Here is a 19,632-nt window from a genome sequence, read left to right as displayed (position 1 = left end):
TCATCTTGTCTGGAAGTGAGCAGTGATAGTAGCACAGTAGTGAGGGGCATTAAGAAGAGTTTTGAACCTGCTCCTCTCTACCATGTTCATGTTGAATCGAAGCAGGTCCCTGGTGTTTTCCCTGGAGCAGTGCTAACTTGTTTTCCCATAGATGTAGTAGACTTCATAATGGGAAATAATATTGCAGGGGGAAGTTTTATGCGACCCCTGGTGGTGGGGAAATCGAAGCTTAAGTGACTGCTGTATTCACCCTACTGCCTAAAAAGGGACTTATTCCACTGGTTTTAAAATCTTAAATAGTTTTCAATGTTGTGTCATTTATTTTTTTATTGAAAACACTATGTTGTGAATATGTACTGTGATTTCATTGTAACTGTTCTTATGACATGTGCCAGGTTACCCCTGTGAAAGAGATCCTGATCTCAATGGGTTCTTCAATGATTAAATAAAGGTTATGGAAATAAAGAACTGGAGACTGTTGCCCTCAGACTGGCAATGGTTTCCATCATCCACCCTGACCAGACCTACTGTGTGCCTGGCAGGCTCATAAGTGATAATATCACTTTAATTCGAAGTGGGCGTAGAAATTTGACCTATTTCCATAGATCAGGAAAAGACTTTTGATCGGGTTGAACACCCATACCCAGTTGTTTTTTTTACCAAGGGGTCCTGTTAATGAATCTACTTTAAATGAAAACCTTCATTCAGAATAAGAGCAGACAAACATTGTTCATATTGTTCCCTTTTAATATTTCTTTGATAACAAACTTTTAATTTGATACAAAAGTTTGATTTTGAGTCACCACATGATATATGATTTTATTAACATTTTTATTTTTTAATAAATATAAAACATTTTATTTTGTATCACAATAATTTCAGAATGTATTTTGTGTATATATATATATATATATATATATATATATATATATATATATATATATATATACACACATATATACACATACATACAGTATATATATAAAACATCCTGTGTCTTCAAGTTACAGGAAGTTTCTTTTATAAACATTAAAATTGAAGCCTGAAAATACACAAGACTGTCAAAATGAATGACTTCAATAGAAAACATTAAAAACAGAAAATATCCTCTCAATCCTAAAAGGACCATCATTCACAAGTGTTTTACAATAGACAAAACCTTATTTCAAAATAAAAGCACTCAAATCAATCTATGGCTTTCAGTCAACACTTCAAAATAAGAGCACAAAAAATCACTGTGGCCTCTTGAAAGAAATAAATCACAAACAGGTTCATGTCAAAGTGAGAACATTTAATCACATAATTAACTTCATTCAATAATGAAACCCAAGAGTTGTATTTATTATTTAATGGTTTCACAAAACAATCTGAAAATATTTTCTCAAGAAAAGGAAACTTTAAAAAAATTGCAACTCAATTAATAAATTAAATTCATCAAACTAAATTAATAAAATACATTATAAGAAATCAAGTAATTAGATTGGACATGTGTTTTACTGTGAAAGATTACTGAGGCTCTGATTGGTGGAGAGAAAATTACCCATAAAGCTTGGAACCTGCAGGCCCGTAACCACGGTGATGCCACCACACCAGACCTGCAACATTTTAATAATATTAATAAAGTTAGTGCAAATAATAAACTATAAAAAAATAAAACTTAAGTATGACTGACATGACTGACATATGATTGACATATGATTGAAGTATGACTGAAGTATGACTGAAGTATGATTGAAGTATGACTGAAGTATGACTGAAGTATGATTGAAGTATGACTGAAGTATGATTGAAGTATGACTGAAGTATGACTGAAGTATGACTGACATAACTGACATATGATTGAAGTATGATTGAAGTATGACTGAAGTATGACTGAAGTATGACTGACATATGATTGAAGTATTATTGAAGTATGACTGAAGTATGACTGAAGTATGATCGAAGTATGACTGAAGTATGATTGAAGTATGACTGACATAACTGACATATGATTGAAGTATGATTGAAGTATGACTGAAGTATGACTGAAGTATGACTGAAGTATGACTGACATAACTGACATATGACTGAAGTATGATTGAAGTATGACTGAAGTATGATTGAAGTATGACTGAAGTATGACTGACATAACTGACATATGATTGACATATGATTGAAGTATGACTGAAGTATGACTGACATAACTGACATATGATTGAAGTATGATTGAAGTATGACTGAAGTATGACTGAAGTATGATTGAAGTATGACTGAAGTATGATTGAAGTATGACTGAAGTATGATTGAAGTATGACTGACATATGATTGAAGCATGACTGACATATGATTGAAGTATGACTGAAGTATGACTGACATATGATTGAAGCATGACTGACATATGATTGAAGTATGACTGACATATGATTGAAGTATGACTGACATATGATTGAAGCATGACTGAAGTATGACTGACATATGATTGAAGCATGACTGAAGTATGACTGACGTGTGATTGAAGTATGACTGACACATGATTGAAGTATGACTGAAGTATGACTGACATAACTGACATATGATTTAAGTATGATTGAAGTATGACTGAAGTATGACTGAAGTATGATTGAAGTATGACTGAAGTATGATTGAAGTATGACTGAAGTATGACTGACATAACTGACATATGATTGAAGTATGATTGAAGTATGACTGAAGTATGACTGAAGTATGACTGAAGTATGATTGAAGTATGACTGAAGTATGACTGAAGTATGACTGAAGTATGATTGAAGTATGACTGAAGTATGATTGAAGTATGACTGAAGTATGACTGACATAACTGACATATGATTGAAGTATGATTGAAGTATGACTGAAGTATGACTGACATAACTGACATGATTGAAGTATGATTGAAGTATGACTGAAGTATGACTGACATAACTGACATATGATTGAAGTATGACTGAAGTATGATTGAAGTATGACTGAAGTATGATTGAAGTATGACTGACATATGATTGAAGTATGACTGACGTATGACTGACATATGATTGAAGCATGACTGAAGTATGACTGACATATGATTGAAGTATGACTGACATATGATTGAAGTATGACTGACATATGATTGAAGCATGACTGAAGTATGACTGACGTGTGATTGAAGTATGACTGACACATGATTGAAGTATGACTGAAGTATGACTGACATATGATTGAAGTATGATTGAAGTATGATTGAAGTATGACTGAAGTATGACTGACATAACTGACATATGATTGAAGTATGACTGAAGTATGACTGAAGTATGACTGAAGTATGATTGAAGTATGACTGAAGTATGATTGAAGTATGACTGAAGTATGACTGACATAACTGACATATGATTGAAGTATGATTGAAGTATGACTGAAGTATGACTGACATAACTGACATATGATTGAAGTATGATTGAAGTATGACTGAAGTATGATTGAAGTATGACTGAAGTATGATTGAAGTATGACTGAAGTATGACTGAAGTATGACTGCCATAACTGACATATGACTGAAGTATGATTGAAGTATGACTGAAGTATGATTGAAGTATGACTGAAGTATGACTGACATAACTGACATATGATTGACATATGATTGAAGTATGACTGAAGTATGACTGACATAACTGACATATGATTGAAGTATGATTGAAGTATGACTGAAGTATGACTGAAGTATGATTGAAGTATGACTGAAGTATGACTGAAGTATGACTGAAGTATGACTGAAGTATGATTGAAGTATGACTGAAGTATGACTGACATAACTGACATATGATTGACATATGATTGAAGTATGACTGAAGTATGACTGACATAACTGACATATGATTGAAGTATGATTGAAGTATGACTGAAGTATGACTGAAGTATGATTGAAGTATGACTGAAGTATGATTGAAGTATGACTGAAGTATGACTGACATATGATTGAAGTATGACTGAAGTATGACTGACATATGATTGAAGCATGACTGAAGTATGACTGACATATGATTGAAGTATGACTGACATATGATTGAAGTATGACTGACATATGATTGAAGTATGACTGACATATGATTGAAGTATGACTGACATATGATTGAAGGATGACTGAAGTATGACTGACATATGATTGAAGTATGATTGAAGTATGACTGAAGTATGACTGACATAACTGACATATGATTGAAGTATGATTGAAGTATGACTGACACATGATTGAAGTATGACTGAAGTATGACTGACATATGATTGAAGTATGACTGACATATGATTGAAGTATGACTGACATATGATGACTGACATATGATTGAAGTATGACTGACATATGATTGAAGTATGATTGAAGTATGACTGAAGTATGACTGACATAACTGACATATGATTGAAGTATGACTGAATTATGACTGACGTATGATTGAAGTATGACTGACATATGATTGAAGTATGACTGAAGTATGACTGACATATGATTGAAGTATGATTGAAGTATGACTGACATATGATTGAAGTATGATTGACATATGATTGAAGTATGACTGACATATGATTGAAGTATGACTGACATATGACTGAAGTATGACTGAAGTATGACTGAAGTACGACTGAAGTATGATTGAAGTATGACTGAAGCATGACTGAAGTATGACTGACATATGATTGAAGTATGACTGACATATGATTGAAGTATGACTGACATATGACTGAAGTATGACTGACATATGATTGAAGCATGACTGAAGTATGACTGACATATGATTGAAGTATGACTGACATATGACTGAAGTATGACTGACATATGATTGAAGCATGACTGACATATGATTGAAGTATGACTGACATATGATTGAAGTATGACTGAAGTATGACTGAAGTACGACTGAAGTATGACTGAAGTATGATTGAAGTATGATTGAAGTATGACTGAAGCATGACTGAAGTATGACTGACATATGATTGAAGTATGACTGACATATGATTGAAGTATGACTGAAGCATGACTGAAGTACGACTGAAGTATGACTGAAGTATGATTGAAGTATGACTGAAGCATGACTGAAGTATGACTGACATATGATTGAAGTATGACTGACATATGATTGAAGTATGACTGACATATGACTGAAGTATGACTGACATATGATTGAAGCATGACTGAAGTATGACTGACATATGATTGAAGTATGACTGACATATGACTGAAGTATGACTGACATATGATTGAAGCATGACTGAAGTATGACTGACATATGATTGAAGTATGACTGACATATGATTGAAGTATGACTGAAGTATGACTGACATATGATTGAAGTATGACTGACATATGATTGAAGCATGACTGAAGTATGACTGACATATGATTGAAGTATGACTGACATATGATTGAAGTATGACTGACATATGATTGAAGTATGACTGAAGTATGACTGACATATGATTGAAGTATGATTGAAGTATGACTGAAGTATGACTGAAGTATGATTGAAGTATGACTGAAGTATGACTGAAGTATGACTGAAGTATGACTGAAGTATGATTGAAGTATGACTGAAGTATGACTGACATAACTGACATATGATTGACATATGATTGAAGTATGACTGAAGTATGACTGACATAACTGACATATGATTGAAGTATGATTGAAGTATGACTGAAGTATGACTGAAGTATGATTGAAGTATGACTGAAGTATGATTGAAGTATGACTGAAGTATGATTGAAGTATGACTGACATATGATTGAAGTATGACTGAAGTATGACTGACATATGATTGAAGCATGACTGAAGTATGACTGACATATGATTGAAGTATGACTGACATATGATTGAAGTATGACTGACATATGATTGAAGGATGACTGAAGTATGACTGACATATGATTGAAGTATGATTGAAGTATGACTGAAGTATGACTGACATAACTGACATATGATTGAAGTATGATTGAAGTATGACTGACACATGATTGAAGTATGACTGAAGTATGACTGACATATGATTGAAGTATGACTGACATATGATTGAAGTATGACTGACATATGATGACTGACATATGATTGAAGTATGACTGACATATGATTGAAGTATGATTGAAGTATGACTGAAGTATGACTGACATAACTGACATATGATTGAAGTATGACTGAATTATGACTGACGTATGATTGAAGTATGACTGACATATGATTGAAGTATGACTGACATATGATTGAAGTATGATTGAAGTATGACTGACATATGATTGAAGTATGATTGACATATGATTGAAGTATGACTGACATATGATTGAAGTATGACTGACATATGACTGAAGTATGACTGAAGTATGACTGAAGCATGACTGAAGTATGACTGAAGTATGACTGACATATGATTGAAGTATGACTGACATGATTGAAGTATGACTGACATATGATTGAAGTATGACTGACATATGACTGAAGTATGACTGACATATGATTGAAGCATGACTGAAGTATGACTGACATATGATTGAAGTATGACTGACATATGATTGAAGTATGACTGAAGTATGACTGACATATGATTGAAGTATGACTGACATATGATTGAAGCATGACTGAAGTATGACTGACATATGATTGAAGTATGACTGACATATGATTGAAGTATGACTGACATATGATTGAAGTATGACTGAAGTATGACTGACATATGATTGAAGTATGACTGACATATGATTGAAGTATGACAGACATATGATTAAAGTATGATTGAAGTATAACTGACATATGATTGAAGTATGACTGACATATGATTGAAGTATGACTGAAGTATGACTGACATATGATTGAAGTATGACTGAAGTATGACTGACATATGATTGAAGTATGACTGACATATGATTGAAGTATGACTGACATGATTGAAGTATGACTGAAGTATGATTGAAGTATGACTGACATATGATTGAAGTATGACCGAAGTATGATTGAAGTATAACTGACATATGATTGAAGTATGACTGACATATGATTGAAGTATGACTGAAGTATGACTGACATATGATTGAAGTATGACTGAAGTATGACTGACATATGATTGAAGTATGACTGACATATGATTGAAGTATGACTGACATGATTGAAGTATGACTGACATATGATTGAAGTATGACTGACATATGACTGAAGTATGATTGAAGTATGACTGACATATGATTGAAGCATAACTGAAGTATGACTGACATATGATTAAAGTATGACTGACATGATTGAAGTATGACTGACATATGATTGAAGTATAACTGAAGTATGACTGACATATGATTGAAGTATGACTGACATATGATTGAAGTATGACTGAAGTATGACTGACATATGATTGAAGTATGACTGAAGTATGACTGACATATGATTGAAGTATGACTGACATGATTGAAGTATGACTGACATATGATTGAAGTATGACTGACATATGACTGAAGTATGATTGAAGTATGACTGACATATGATTGAAGCATGACTGAAGTATGACTGACATATGATTGAAGTATGACTGACATATGATTGAAGTATGACTGACATATGATTGAAGCATGACTGAAGTATGACTGACATATGATTGAAGCATGACTGGAGTATGACTGACATATGATTGAAGTATGACTGAAGTATGATTGAAGTATGACTGAAGTATGACTGACATATGATTGAAGCATGACTGACATATGATTGAAGCATGACTGAAGTATGACTGACATGATTGAAGTATGACTGACATGATTGAAGTATGACTGACATATGATTGAAGTATGACTGAAGTATGACTGACATATGATTGAAGTATGACTGACATGATTGAAGTATGACTGACATATGATTGAAGTATGACTGACATATGACTGAAGTATGATTGAAGTATGACTGACATATGATTGAAGCATGACTGAAGTATGACTGACATATGATTGAAGTATGATTTAAGTATGACTGACATATGATTGAAGTATGACTGACATATGATTGAAGTATGACTGACATATGATTGAAGTATGACTGACATGATTGAAGTATGACTGACATATGATTGAAGTATGACTGAAGTATGACTGACATATGATTGAAGTATGACTGACATGATTGAAGTATGACTGACATATGATTGAAGTATGACTGACATATGATTGAAGTATGACTGAAGTATGACTGACATATGATTGAAGTATGACTGACATGATTGAAGTATGACTGACATATGATTGAAGTATGACTGACATATGACTGAAGTATGATTGAAGTATGACTGACATATGATTGAAGCATGACTGAAGTATGACTGACATATGATTGAAGTATAACTGACATATGATTGAAGTATGATTTAAGTATGACTGACATATGATTGAAGTATGACTGACATATGATTGAAGTATGACTGACATATGATTGAAGTATGACTGACATATGATTGAAGTATGACTGACATATGATTGAAGCATGACTGAAGTATGACTGACATATGATTGAAGCATGACTGGAGTATGACTGACATATGATTGAAGTATGACTGAAGTATGATTGAAGTATGACTGAAGTATGACTGAAGTATGACTGAAGTATGACTGAAGTATGATTGAAGCATGACTGACATATGATTGAAGCATGACTGAAGTATGATTGAAGTATGACTGAAGTATGACTGAAGTATGATTGAAGTATGACTGAAGTATGATTGAAGTATGACTGACATATGATTGAAGCATGACTGAAGTATGACTGACATATGATTGAAGCATGACTGAAGTATGATTGAAGTATGACTGAAGTATGATTGAAGTATGACTGAAGTATGATTGAAGTATGATTGAAGTATGACTGAAGTATGATTGAAGTATGACTGAAGTATGACTGAAGTATGATTGAAGTATGATTGAAGTATGATTGAAGTATGACTGAAGTATGACTGAAGTATGACTGAAGTATGATTGAAGTATGACTGAAGTATGACTGAAGTATGATTGAAGTATGACTGACATATGATTGATGTATAACTGATGTATGTCTGATGTATACCTAAAGTATGACTGACGTACAGTAAGAAACATGAACTGATGTTTTTATATATAGTGTTTAATTAAAGTGTAGATATTTATATTCATATAAATTATGTATAAAATTCATACTCACAGTGAAAGCAGGGACAAGCGGCTGGTTGAACTTTGTTTTAAAAGAGTGAAGAAGCTGAAGTCGGTCGACATCAACAAATGCCAGCTCACCTGAAACACAGAGACAGTCACATGACCACCTGAAACAGAGACAGTCACATGACCACCTGAAACAGAGACAGTCACATGACCACCTGAAACAGAGACAGTCACATGACCACCTGAAACAGAGACAGTCACATGACCACCTGAAACACAGAGACAGTCACATGACCACCTGAAACAGAGACAGTCACATGACCACCTGAAACACAGAGACAGTCACATGACCACCTGAAACACAGAGACAGTCACATGACCACCTGAAACACAGAGACAGTCACATGACCACCTGAAACACAGAGACAGTCACATGACAACCATGTTTTCACCAAGTACCGTTTTCATAGTCACAGTAGATTCCAATTCGTTGTGGCAGCGGCCAATCGAGTGCCTTGGCTCGGTTGTTGTGCTTTGCAGCGAGAGAGCTCTGCAGCCATCGGCTAGCATGGAGACACCACGAACCCACACTCTTTCCTAATTGGTCATATCGGCCCAGGCTTAGCCTATAGGCCACGCCCACACTGAATGATTTCCAGTCAGCGATGGGGCGGAGCTCCCAGTAGTGACAGCCGCTTGTCATGTCATGGTCACCTAGGAGACAGAATCAATGAATTGGTCATTCAGAAGAGATCATTGACTTTATCAAAATGAACAACTTTAATATTAAAAGAAATGAAAAAAATCAGTTCCACAATTAAAAATGAAAATAAATATAGTAATTTATTTTATTACCCAGCACTGTATATGATTCTCCAGCAAATCGGTCGCGTCCTCCTCGGCCTCCTGTTGTCTTATTAGGCGAAGGCGTCGCACTTCTGCTGCTGAGAAAAACAAAAAACTATCTCAGATGGGGGAAAAGCAAAAAAACCCTTTCAAAGTAAAAGTGGAAAGCGAGTGAAACAGCCAATGAAGTCGTGTGAAAGCGATGATGCAACAGATTTATTAAATCAAAACAGGAAGTTGTTGGAGAACGAGATTCACTGTCAAAAAACAAAGATGTGTTGTTGATGTCAGCAGTGATGTCAGCAGTGATCTGATTGGCTGCATGTTGTGAGAGATGGTGGGTGGAGAAAGTGATTGGTGGCCTGGTTGTTGCTAGGCAACCAGTTATCAAAGACTACCTGAGCATGACGGAGAGGAGGCAGTACGGAGACTGCAAAGGGACAAAAGTCAAAACACACAAACACATCAAAGAAACAGTTAAATCATTACAACAACATTGTTGTATCATTACACACATAAATCCTTATTGTTATTATTACATTGTAATCATATCACAGAATCACGTTACGGTAAGGGTCTGTTTCACCAATGTTCATATGACACTCAGCTTACAGGAAGTGACCTCAGAGTTAAACAGGGTATCATAGAAAGAAAAGTTCATAGCGACACATAAATATTATAAAGAAGATAGATGATCATATATCAATAATCAGAGGGCAACAATGTGTTCAGGTTCACACGGCCAAAAATCAGTTAAAAAATCAATTCAATCAATTAGTGTGCTGATTAAAAATAAGGACGTTGAGCAGGTTAGAACTTCAGAATATAACAATAAGATTATACATAATCTAATAAATTCACTTAGATCAGGGTTTCTTAACCATGGGGCCGCGGCCCTTCGAAGGGCCGCGAGCGCCACCTGCAGGGCCGCGAGGGGATAATATGTTTGCATCTGTGGGCCGTAAGGGCCGTGATCGTTGGCCTGCAATATACTCTCCGACCACCAGAGGCAGTATCATCAGTTAGAAGTAGGCCTACATCACGAGAAGGAGAAGAATATTTAGCTTAACGTCTATGAAGAAGTCTCAACTCTGCTAGGTGACGACCCTGAGGACCCGTTTCCACGGAGACGCTGTGACAGAAACGCATCGAAACGACTCCACTCCGGATTCGAACTACAGACCGTCTACACGGCAGGGCATATGAGGGCAGTGGAACTTTACAATGCGACACTCACCAATATAACCACTTCCTCCACAACATCCTGTTTAGCGGCGAGTTCTCCCAGGTCTTAGCTAAACGCTGCGTATGGTCGCCCTGTGCGGCGAGTTCTCTCAGGTCTTAGCTAAGCGCTGCGTATGGTCGCCCTGTGCGGCGAGTTCTCCCAGGTCTTAGCTAAACGCTGCGTATGGTCGCCCTGTGCGGCGAGTTCTCCCAGGTCTTAGCTAAACGCTGCGTATGGTCGCCCTGTGCTCGGGTAAAGGTTGAACTGTTTGCTGCAGGTGTTCGTTGGTCTTTCGGCGGCGACATACACGAAGTATCATATCAAGGTTCTGTTTTAAAAGACGATACAACACCAATAGCTGCTGAAGCACACAGCCGCCGCCATTGTTGTTTGTTGTCGACTACTGCGCATGTCCAAATGTTTCGTCTTACTGTCACAGCGTCTCCGTGGAAACGGCGCCTGAATCTGAATGGAAACGTGATGGAGAGGTTCTTAAAACGAAAAAATAATGACAGCAACGGGGGGGGGGGGGCAGCGCAGCGCTACACAAAACAGAATGCTCTTTTTAATTTCACCAAATCTACCGAACTTCATTGAGCACCTCATTTTATTGCTTTTGTTGCTAAGTTTATATTGTGTTACTTATTTGACAAACATGCACTAAAACATGGTTTTATATGAGCAAAATTAATTAAATGATCTTAACTTGTGCAAGGTTTTATGCATAATTAGCCAATGTATAGGTTATATATTGATTTAAAAACATACAAATGAAGAACAGGATTCATTATTACAACATAGTGACACAAATAGCTATTAAATAAAAATGACCACAAAAGTTAAATCAGAACCATTCACTCGATTGGGCCCCAGACGACCTTGCCCTGAAAATGTTGGGCCCCAAGGTCAAAAAGGTTAAGAAACCCTGCCTTAGATGATACTTTCAGTCAGCCGCTCTCAGGTGTGATTAACTCTTCAGACTTAAAATAAAACAAATGACAGAAGAGTTGAACTCTTGAGCGACGGCGTTTGTCTGATCTCGGTTCACATTTGAAACGTTCGAGACTGACGGGGCTTAAAGGCTCTTTGTGTCCACTGAGTGGCTGTACTTAACTATTTTACACTTTTTTAAAGCTTTATTCTGCCTTTAAACGAGGACAGTCTGTTTAACAACATGTGGCAAAGGAGCCAGAGGTCGGACTCGAACCCGGGTCGCCCACCTGCAACCATTCAGTGACTTACACTGCCATGATGATATGATAACCCTGTCTTCGCATATGACCAGTAACTCACCTGTTTTTATTCTCTTTGCTTTTAAGGCGGGGGTCATGACCCTTGACCCCCTGTGGCTCCCAGGTTACCGTATCACCTGTGACCTTCAGCTCGGCATGAGCTGTAGCAGCATCAAAGCCGAAATTATATGCTACAAAAAAAAATAGATTTATAAAAAAACACAAAAGTCTTTCAACATTTACACCAGCATTGTCTTTGTCCTCACATACTAAACTCACTCATCCATGTTTACCTCTGGTTTCCATGGCAACCGGCTCAGAGAACTCGCCAGCAGCAGTTTTGTTTTTTGCTCGAACTCGAACAACAACGAAGAAAGAGTCAAACTTCAGACCTGAACCAGAAAAATAAATGCTAAATGCTATAAGCTAACATAAAGCTACATACTAACATCATAACTTATTGGGACCTCTGACCCTTTAATGTGAACTTTGGCTTCTTACCTGAAATTGTGACCTTTGTATCTTTGATGTCATGGATTTTTTCCCAGCATGCCTCTCCTGCTACTCTCAGCGAGGAGTTGCGGTTTGTTTTTCGGTATTCAACTTCATAGCGTTCAATTTTTTCAGTGTCGCTGTCAGCATCACTAGCTGGTTGCCAGGCAATAGAGATGGTGTTGTCACAGACAAGGCAGTTGGTGACATCAATCTCTGGAGCTCTTGGAACTATTAAAAACAATCAGAGACAACAACACAAAGTAAAATGAGTGGGTGCTAAACGATTGGGACTCCAAAACTGTATATTTTATTTAATATATTTAACACAAATGTTTACAGCAGATGGTTGATTCTTATTCTGCTTTCCATGACAACCCACTAAGTTAACAACAGTAAACCGCGTGACACAGTCAAAGGTAGTGTTTGTTCATACGTAGAGGGATTTTATTATCATCTCTCAGTGTACAGCAGAAATGTTGACTCACCTGGCAGGAAGTGAAGACGCTGAAGCCCCGCCCTCTCTGTGCTGAAGTCAACTGTAAACTGCGACATGTTCTCAGACACGACTGGTCGTGTCGTTAACCGAAAGGCTGGGGCCATGGTAACCCTGGCAACAGAAGGTTCCAGTCCAGCAAAAGCAGGATTAGTTGTGTTAAGGGTGTGGGTTATTGTGTTAGAGGCGGGGCTTATTTTGTAAGAGGTGTGGGTTATTGTGTTAGAGGCGGGGCTTATTTTGTAAGAGGTGTGGGTTATTGTGTTAGAGGCGGGGCTTATTTTGTAAGAGGTGGGGTTTCTTGTGTTAGAGGCGGGGCTTATTTTGTAAGAGGTGTGGGTTATTGTGTTAGAGGCGGGGCTTGTTTTGTAAGAGGTGGGGTTTCTTGTGTTAGAGGCGGGGCTTATTTTGTAAGAGGTGGGGTTTCTTGTGTTAGAGGCGGGGCTTATTTTGTAAGAGGTGTGGGTTATTGTGTTAGAGGCGGGGCTTATTTTGTAAGAGGTGGGGTTTCTTGTGTTAGAGGCGGGGCTTATTTTGTAAGAGGTGGGGTTTCTTGTGTTAGAGGCGGGGCTTGTTTTGTAAGAGGTGGGGTTTCTTGTGTTAGAGGCGGGGCTTATTTTGTAAGAGGTGGGGTTTCTTGTGTTAGAGGCGGGACTTATTGTTACAGGGAGGGGAGTATATATATGTTCGAGGAGCATGTTTTATTATGTTAGGGGCGGAGTTTGCTGGGTTAGGGGCCCAAAGCTGTGGTGAACATGGGGTTACATGAGTTAAAACATTATCTCTGCACCACTTACAGAACCTTTATGGCATCACTCCTGCTCACCAGAGTCCGTGGATTTTACTAAATGCCACACAGCTCATCAATCACTGATAGTTTAAACCTGCCATCAAGCGCCGAGAGGCTGGAGAGATAGTCTCTGAGGTTACAATGTAACCCTGCCTTCAACATCATTTCAAGACTTTCTCCACCCTATTAGATCACATGTACAGACAATTATCCAAAACACTAATGTACACTGTTGCCATGCCAACCAGGGTGAGGCCATAAGAACCATGCCCAATCGGCAGAGGGGCTGGGTAAGTTGGTTTGCAAGGGGCAAAGCCTCGAACATGGCAAAAGATCCAATAAGCCTGATCTATCAATTCCTCTCTCTCTCTCTTTTTCCTTTCTCGATAACACTAGAAAAAAAGATGATTGATCGATTCTTAATAATCACTCATCTAATATGTTTAAACTGTTATTTCTCTCAGTCTATTTTTACTTCATGTGTGAAAATGATGGAAGTTCCTTTGTTAAATCGAAATGTGGGCGCAGTGTTGTTTTCTCTCACAGATGAGAGGCAATATTTCTTTAGTTTATGTTTTTGTCTTCAGTTCAGTGTCTTCTCTCTTTCTTTTAGTTGTCTCCTTTTTTTTGGTCACACAATGAAACTTTTCCTTTGTTGTCCTGCCTCAACTTTAATTATACTTTTCTTTACTTCTAAAGTATAAAGTGTTTTGAAGTTAGTTTTTGGATGTCTTCTTTTACAAAGACATTTTTATAATTTGAGCTGATTAAGATCGGCCATCAAGATTTGTCATTTTTGGGAGAATACAGTTCAGTCTATCCGGAGCAGCTGACGCCAAGACATGACCCGTCAACATCTCCACTGACGCTGTTAAGTGACCCCTACCAGGCTTGCCGTGGCAGCCAATTGGCCATTAGATATTCCCGGTGCCTCTAACTACTCGTGGGCATCTGAGCCGGACTCCCTGGAGGGGATCGTCAGAACCATGAAGAATATTCAGTGACAGCTTGGTGTCAAGACGATAAAAAGGATTCTCATCTAAAAATCTGAACTCCAATCCTAAATTCAGAATCCAAATTCAGAATTCCAATTTCACTTTATTCTCTGTAAGATGTCTGTTTTTTTATTTCATTTTATCCCATCACATTTTGCCATAATTTTAAACCACATCAGTCATTTTAGATTAAGACCTCTTGTTAATCATTTCACGTTACATTTTCCTTGTTATCTTATAAACATTATTCACTGAAGTTATTGATTGATTACATTAACTAAAGTTTTCTTTTTTACTGTAAAAAGGAGGTGGTGCCCCAATATTTTGATCGGGGTAAATATGTTAGATATTCTTCTTATAACTAAAGTTATATGCTACACAGCTGATCTAAGCAGACAGCTGGATTGGCAGTCCTGACAATAAGATAGTGACAGTTTGAACACACCCAGAACTGTCTCTCAGGGATAAGAGAAACCATCACCCTCCTGGGGTCAAACACCCTGACTGTTACCACATAGGAAGGCTAGAGCTTGTGTTTCCAGGTTCAGATGCAGACCCAAGCTTACAGTCCAGTGCAACACCAGAAGTAACAGCCATGGGTGCACAGCAGTTACCTCTCTTTAATACCTTTTACTGATTATGCCAGGAACAATGAATGGTGTCCCTGCTGTTAGATGAGTCTGCACACAGCATGGGTCGGTATGGGGAAACAGCCGCAAATGTGGCTTCTCACAGAACCACCTTGAGTGGGAAGCCATCAGAAACGAATCAGAATCAGAGATTGCAACACACCTCATTGGTAGAGTATGTGATGGTTACCATAACCCCCTTATAGATGAGCTGTGGGGCATCGAGCCTGGTGTCTTAAAGAAATTGTGGACTCTGATGAGCAGGGGATCAGATCCTGTACAAGTAATGTAATGGGGTGGAGAGTCTCAAGACAATACATTTGTCTTGAACTTGTGTTAAAAAATTAATGCATATATTTGTTTAGGTTAATCTTGAAGAAAGAATGAACAAAATGAGAAATTGAACAAGAATATGAACAATGTAAACAAAGAACACACAGGGTAAGAAAACAAACAAATCAACACATTATCCATGAAGATGACATTTTACAGTGCACTGACCTTTCTTTGATCTGTTTCGCAGCCTGAAAAGGAAATTTATTCTTTCAGCTATTTTCCAGTAAAAGTTGGTTAAACAAAAAAGTAAAAACTTTTTTACGTTTCTGACCTTCAGGAATTCTTCTTCGTCGCTGATATTCAGAGTTTGATTTGCAAACTCAAGAAGTTCTTCACAAGACAGCAGAGCAAACTTTCCCTCTGACAGCTGCTTCTGAGAAATCACATAGAAGTACATTTAACCCTCTATCGCACCTTTGCACTTTTTAGTGTTTTGGACTCTTTGTTTCTTGCATATTTTATCCTTTTTTCATGCATATTGTTGATGATTTATTCAAGGTTGTGCATTTTTGAGTGTTCTATAATTTTGTCATGCATTTTCTATTTTTAGCATTTTGAAAACAACATAGCATGAAATACTCACGTTAAGCACTCTTTCATTGAAACCCATTCAAATCACTATTTTTGATCCTGCTTGAAAATAAAGTAAAAAACATGCATCTTCTCATTTCTCCCCTTAATTTGAAGCCTGGGGCTTTAAGTGTGTGCTCTGAGGGAGTCCCTTCATGATGATGTCATTTTTACCATATATGGTAAGGGTTAAGGTTACATAGTGTGAGTATTTGAAACTGAACAAAAAATAATAATGCATATAAATAAATTGTGTTGCTAATCTTTCACATATACCAGGCTGCAATAATCAAGCCATAAATAATCAAGTTGTCATGAAGTATATTGAAAATATATCACTTGTGTATTTTAGACCGTAAAATAGGGTTGCATCATGACAAAAACATGGCAATTTAAGGGTTAAAAAATAAACAAATGTATTAACATTTGATATGTATGATTATGACTGATGCTGATTTATAACATCAAAAAAAAAAAAAACAACTATAATTTATAAAAAAAATTTAGCTTGAGTTTTTATTTACACTTTTTAGTGTAACTACTTACTTACTTTAACGTAAGTATTTTAAAGGTGCATCTAAGGGTTAAGTCTGTGTCCATAACAATATTGTACTTATCAAAACAACAAGTAGAGTCAAGATGAACATTTATGAAATCAACCACAAACATTACAATTTTTTTTTTAAATCAAATAACTACAAAAAACTGCAAGAGACAAAATAATCAACTTTTCTTTACCTGAAGCTCCACCTCTTTTCTTTGCTTTTCCTCTTTGATAATTCCACGAAGCTCCACCCCCTTCCAATCTAGGGCAGAACTGAGCTGTTCAAGCTCTGCTTCCAGCTCAGACAACACCTTACATGATTCCTCCTGATTGGATGGAAATAAACGTAATTTGTTATTTGCATCATTCTGGCCCTCCATATAGCCCCTGCCTTCTCTCTAACTCAACCAATCAGCTGCTGACCTGCAGTCCTGTCAGTGTATTGTCAACTGTTTCCAGGAAGTTTTGTAGCTCCTCATTCTTATTTGCGAGAGTGCAGATGATCCTGGACAGAGCTTCCTGTTTATCACACAAGAACACAAATCAGATTATTGTTTGTGATAGTTTTTACAGTGAAGTCCATTGAAAACATTCTCAGAGTTTAAGAATGCTAACAGCTCGATTTTTCACTCTCACTTTTTGAATGAAAAACTTTAATTTACACAGTCTCTACGAATACTCTAACATTGTATGAAAATGACTTTAGGGTGGGTTGGACCTCGGGTTTTAAAATGCAGTAGTTTTTAGAGCAGTGGTTTTAGAGCAGAAGATTTTATAGCAGAAATTTTACAGTGCAATAATTTTATATCATAGTTTAACAATGCAGTAGTTTTTAGATGAGTAGTCTTACAGTGTTGTAGTTTTACAGTTTAGTAGTTTTACATGGTAGTAGTTTTACAGTGTAGTAGTTTTTAAGAGCAGCAGTTTTGAAGAGCACTAGTTTTACAGTGTAGTAGTTTTACAGTTTAATGGTTTTAAAAACAGTAGTTTTACAATATAGTAGTTTTACAGTGTAGTCGTTTTTAAGAGCAGCAGTTTTACAGTGCAGTAGTTTTACAGTGTAACAGTTTTACAGTGTAATAGTTTAACAGTGTAGTAGTTTTTAAGAGCAGCAGTTTTACAGTGCTGTAGTTTTACAGTGTAACAGTTTTACAGTGTAGTAGTTTTTAAGAGCAGCAGTTTTACAGTGCTGTAATTTTACAATGTAACAGTTTTACAGTGCTGTAGTTTTACAGTGTAACAGTTTTATAGTGTAGTAGTTTTACAGTGCAGTAGTTTTACAGTGTAACAGTTTTACAGTGTAACAGTTTTACAGTGTAGTAGTTTTACAGTGTAACAGTTTTATAGTGTAGTAGTTTTACAGTGCAGTAGTTTTACAGTGTAACAGTTTTACAGTGCAGTAGTTTTACAGTGTAACAGTTTTACAGTGTAACAGTTTTACAGTGTAGTAGCTTTACAGTGCAGTAGTTTTACAGTGTAACAGTTTTACAGTGTAACAGTTTTACAGTGTAGTAGCTTTACAGTGCAGTAGTTTTACAGTGTAACAGTTTTATAGTGTAGTAGTTTTACAGTGTAACAGTTTTACAGTGTAACAGTTTTACAGTGTAGTAGCTTTACAGTGCAGTGACCTATATCTCTGGTGAAGCAGAATTAAAAGGAAGCCAGGGTGAGTGACATAGAGAAAGAATGGTAGGAGAGAGAGGACTTTGGCTGCTAACAGCTAACAGCTAACTAATCCTCTCTCTCTCTCTCTCTCTCCCTCTCTCTCTCTCTCTCTCTGTTAGTAAATGTGACTCACCCTCAGCGGACTGATTAAGTTATTGATCAATACATCAGGTCCTTACCTTCTGAGTGTCCATCATCTGAGAGAGAGAGAGAGGGGGAGAGGGAGAGGGAGCGAAGAAGAGAGAGAGGTGGAGGACGTAAACAGACAGGAAGTTATTCCCTCACAGCCTCAAACTTCCTGTTTGGAGTGTCAAAATAAGATAAGATAAGATAATCCTTTATTCTTTTCGCAAGCAGAGACATTTACTGTGTGACAGCAAAAAATTAAAATAGATAAAAATAAAAGTGTAGAAAGAAAAAAATATGCATCAAAACAATAATCAAGAGCGAGTAGAAAAATATGCATCAAAAAGGAACAGTTGAAATGTCAGTAAGTTAAAGATGTATAAACAGCATAAACACGATCATGCACACAGTGAACATAAGGATGTTAGTGCACAAACTGTCCCATAAATAAATATTACAATGTAATCAAATAATAATAAAAATACAGATAAGATCAGGAGACATCTTATAACATTATTACTGCACAAGAAGAAGAAGAAGCAAATTCTCCAGTTTGGTGTTTTATGATC

The 19,632-nt window shown here is 36.6% G+C and overlaps 1 protein-coding gene across 8 annotated transcripts; it reads right to left on the bottom strand.

The window, feature by feature from the left end:
• Window positions 1-725: 725 nt before the first annotated feature.
• fsd1l (fibronectin type III and SPRY domain containing 1-like) lies at window positions 726-19,261 on the bottom strand. 8 transcript variants are annotated; one of them, XM_079364631.1, is made up of 13 exons: window positions 19,117-19,261; window positions 17,696-17,791; window positions 17,467-17,598; window positions 16,430-16,528; window positions 16,324-16,346; window positions 13,401-13,522; window positions 12,922-13,143; window positions 12,714-12,812; window positions 12,482-12,611; window positions 9,973-10,061; window positions 9,577-9,831; window positions 9,161-9,249; window positions 726-1,595 (listed from the first exon to the last, which is right to left on the bottom strand). In XM_079364631.1, the coding sequence occupies exons 1-13, from the start codon at window positions 19,132-19,134 to the stop codon at window positions 1,494-1,496; spliced, it is 1,476 nt and encodes a 491-aa protein (XP_079220757.1). In that variant the 5' UTR covers window positions 19,135-19,261; the 3' UTR covers window positions 726-1,493. The 8 variants fall into 8 exon arrangements, with proteins under 8 accessions (XP_079220757.1, XP_079220758.1, XP_079220756.1 ...); XM_079364632.1 differs by having other exon boundaries at window positions 16,430-16,525; XM_079364630.1 differs by having other exon boundaries at window positions 16,430-16,531; window positions 19,117-19,260.
• Window positions 19,262-19,632: the final 371 nt, after the last annotated feature.

This window comes from Symphodus melops (genome assembly GCF_947650265.1).
Source record: "Symphodus melops genome assembly, chromosome: 16".
In the NCBI taxonomy this organism is placed as follows: domain Eukaryota; kingdom Metazoa; phylum Chordata; class Actinopteri; order Labriformes; family Labridae; genus Symphodus; species Symphodus melops.
This window is presented reverse-complemented; position numbering and strand designations above follow the sequence as displayed.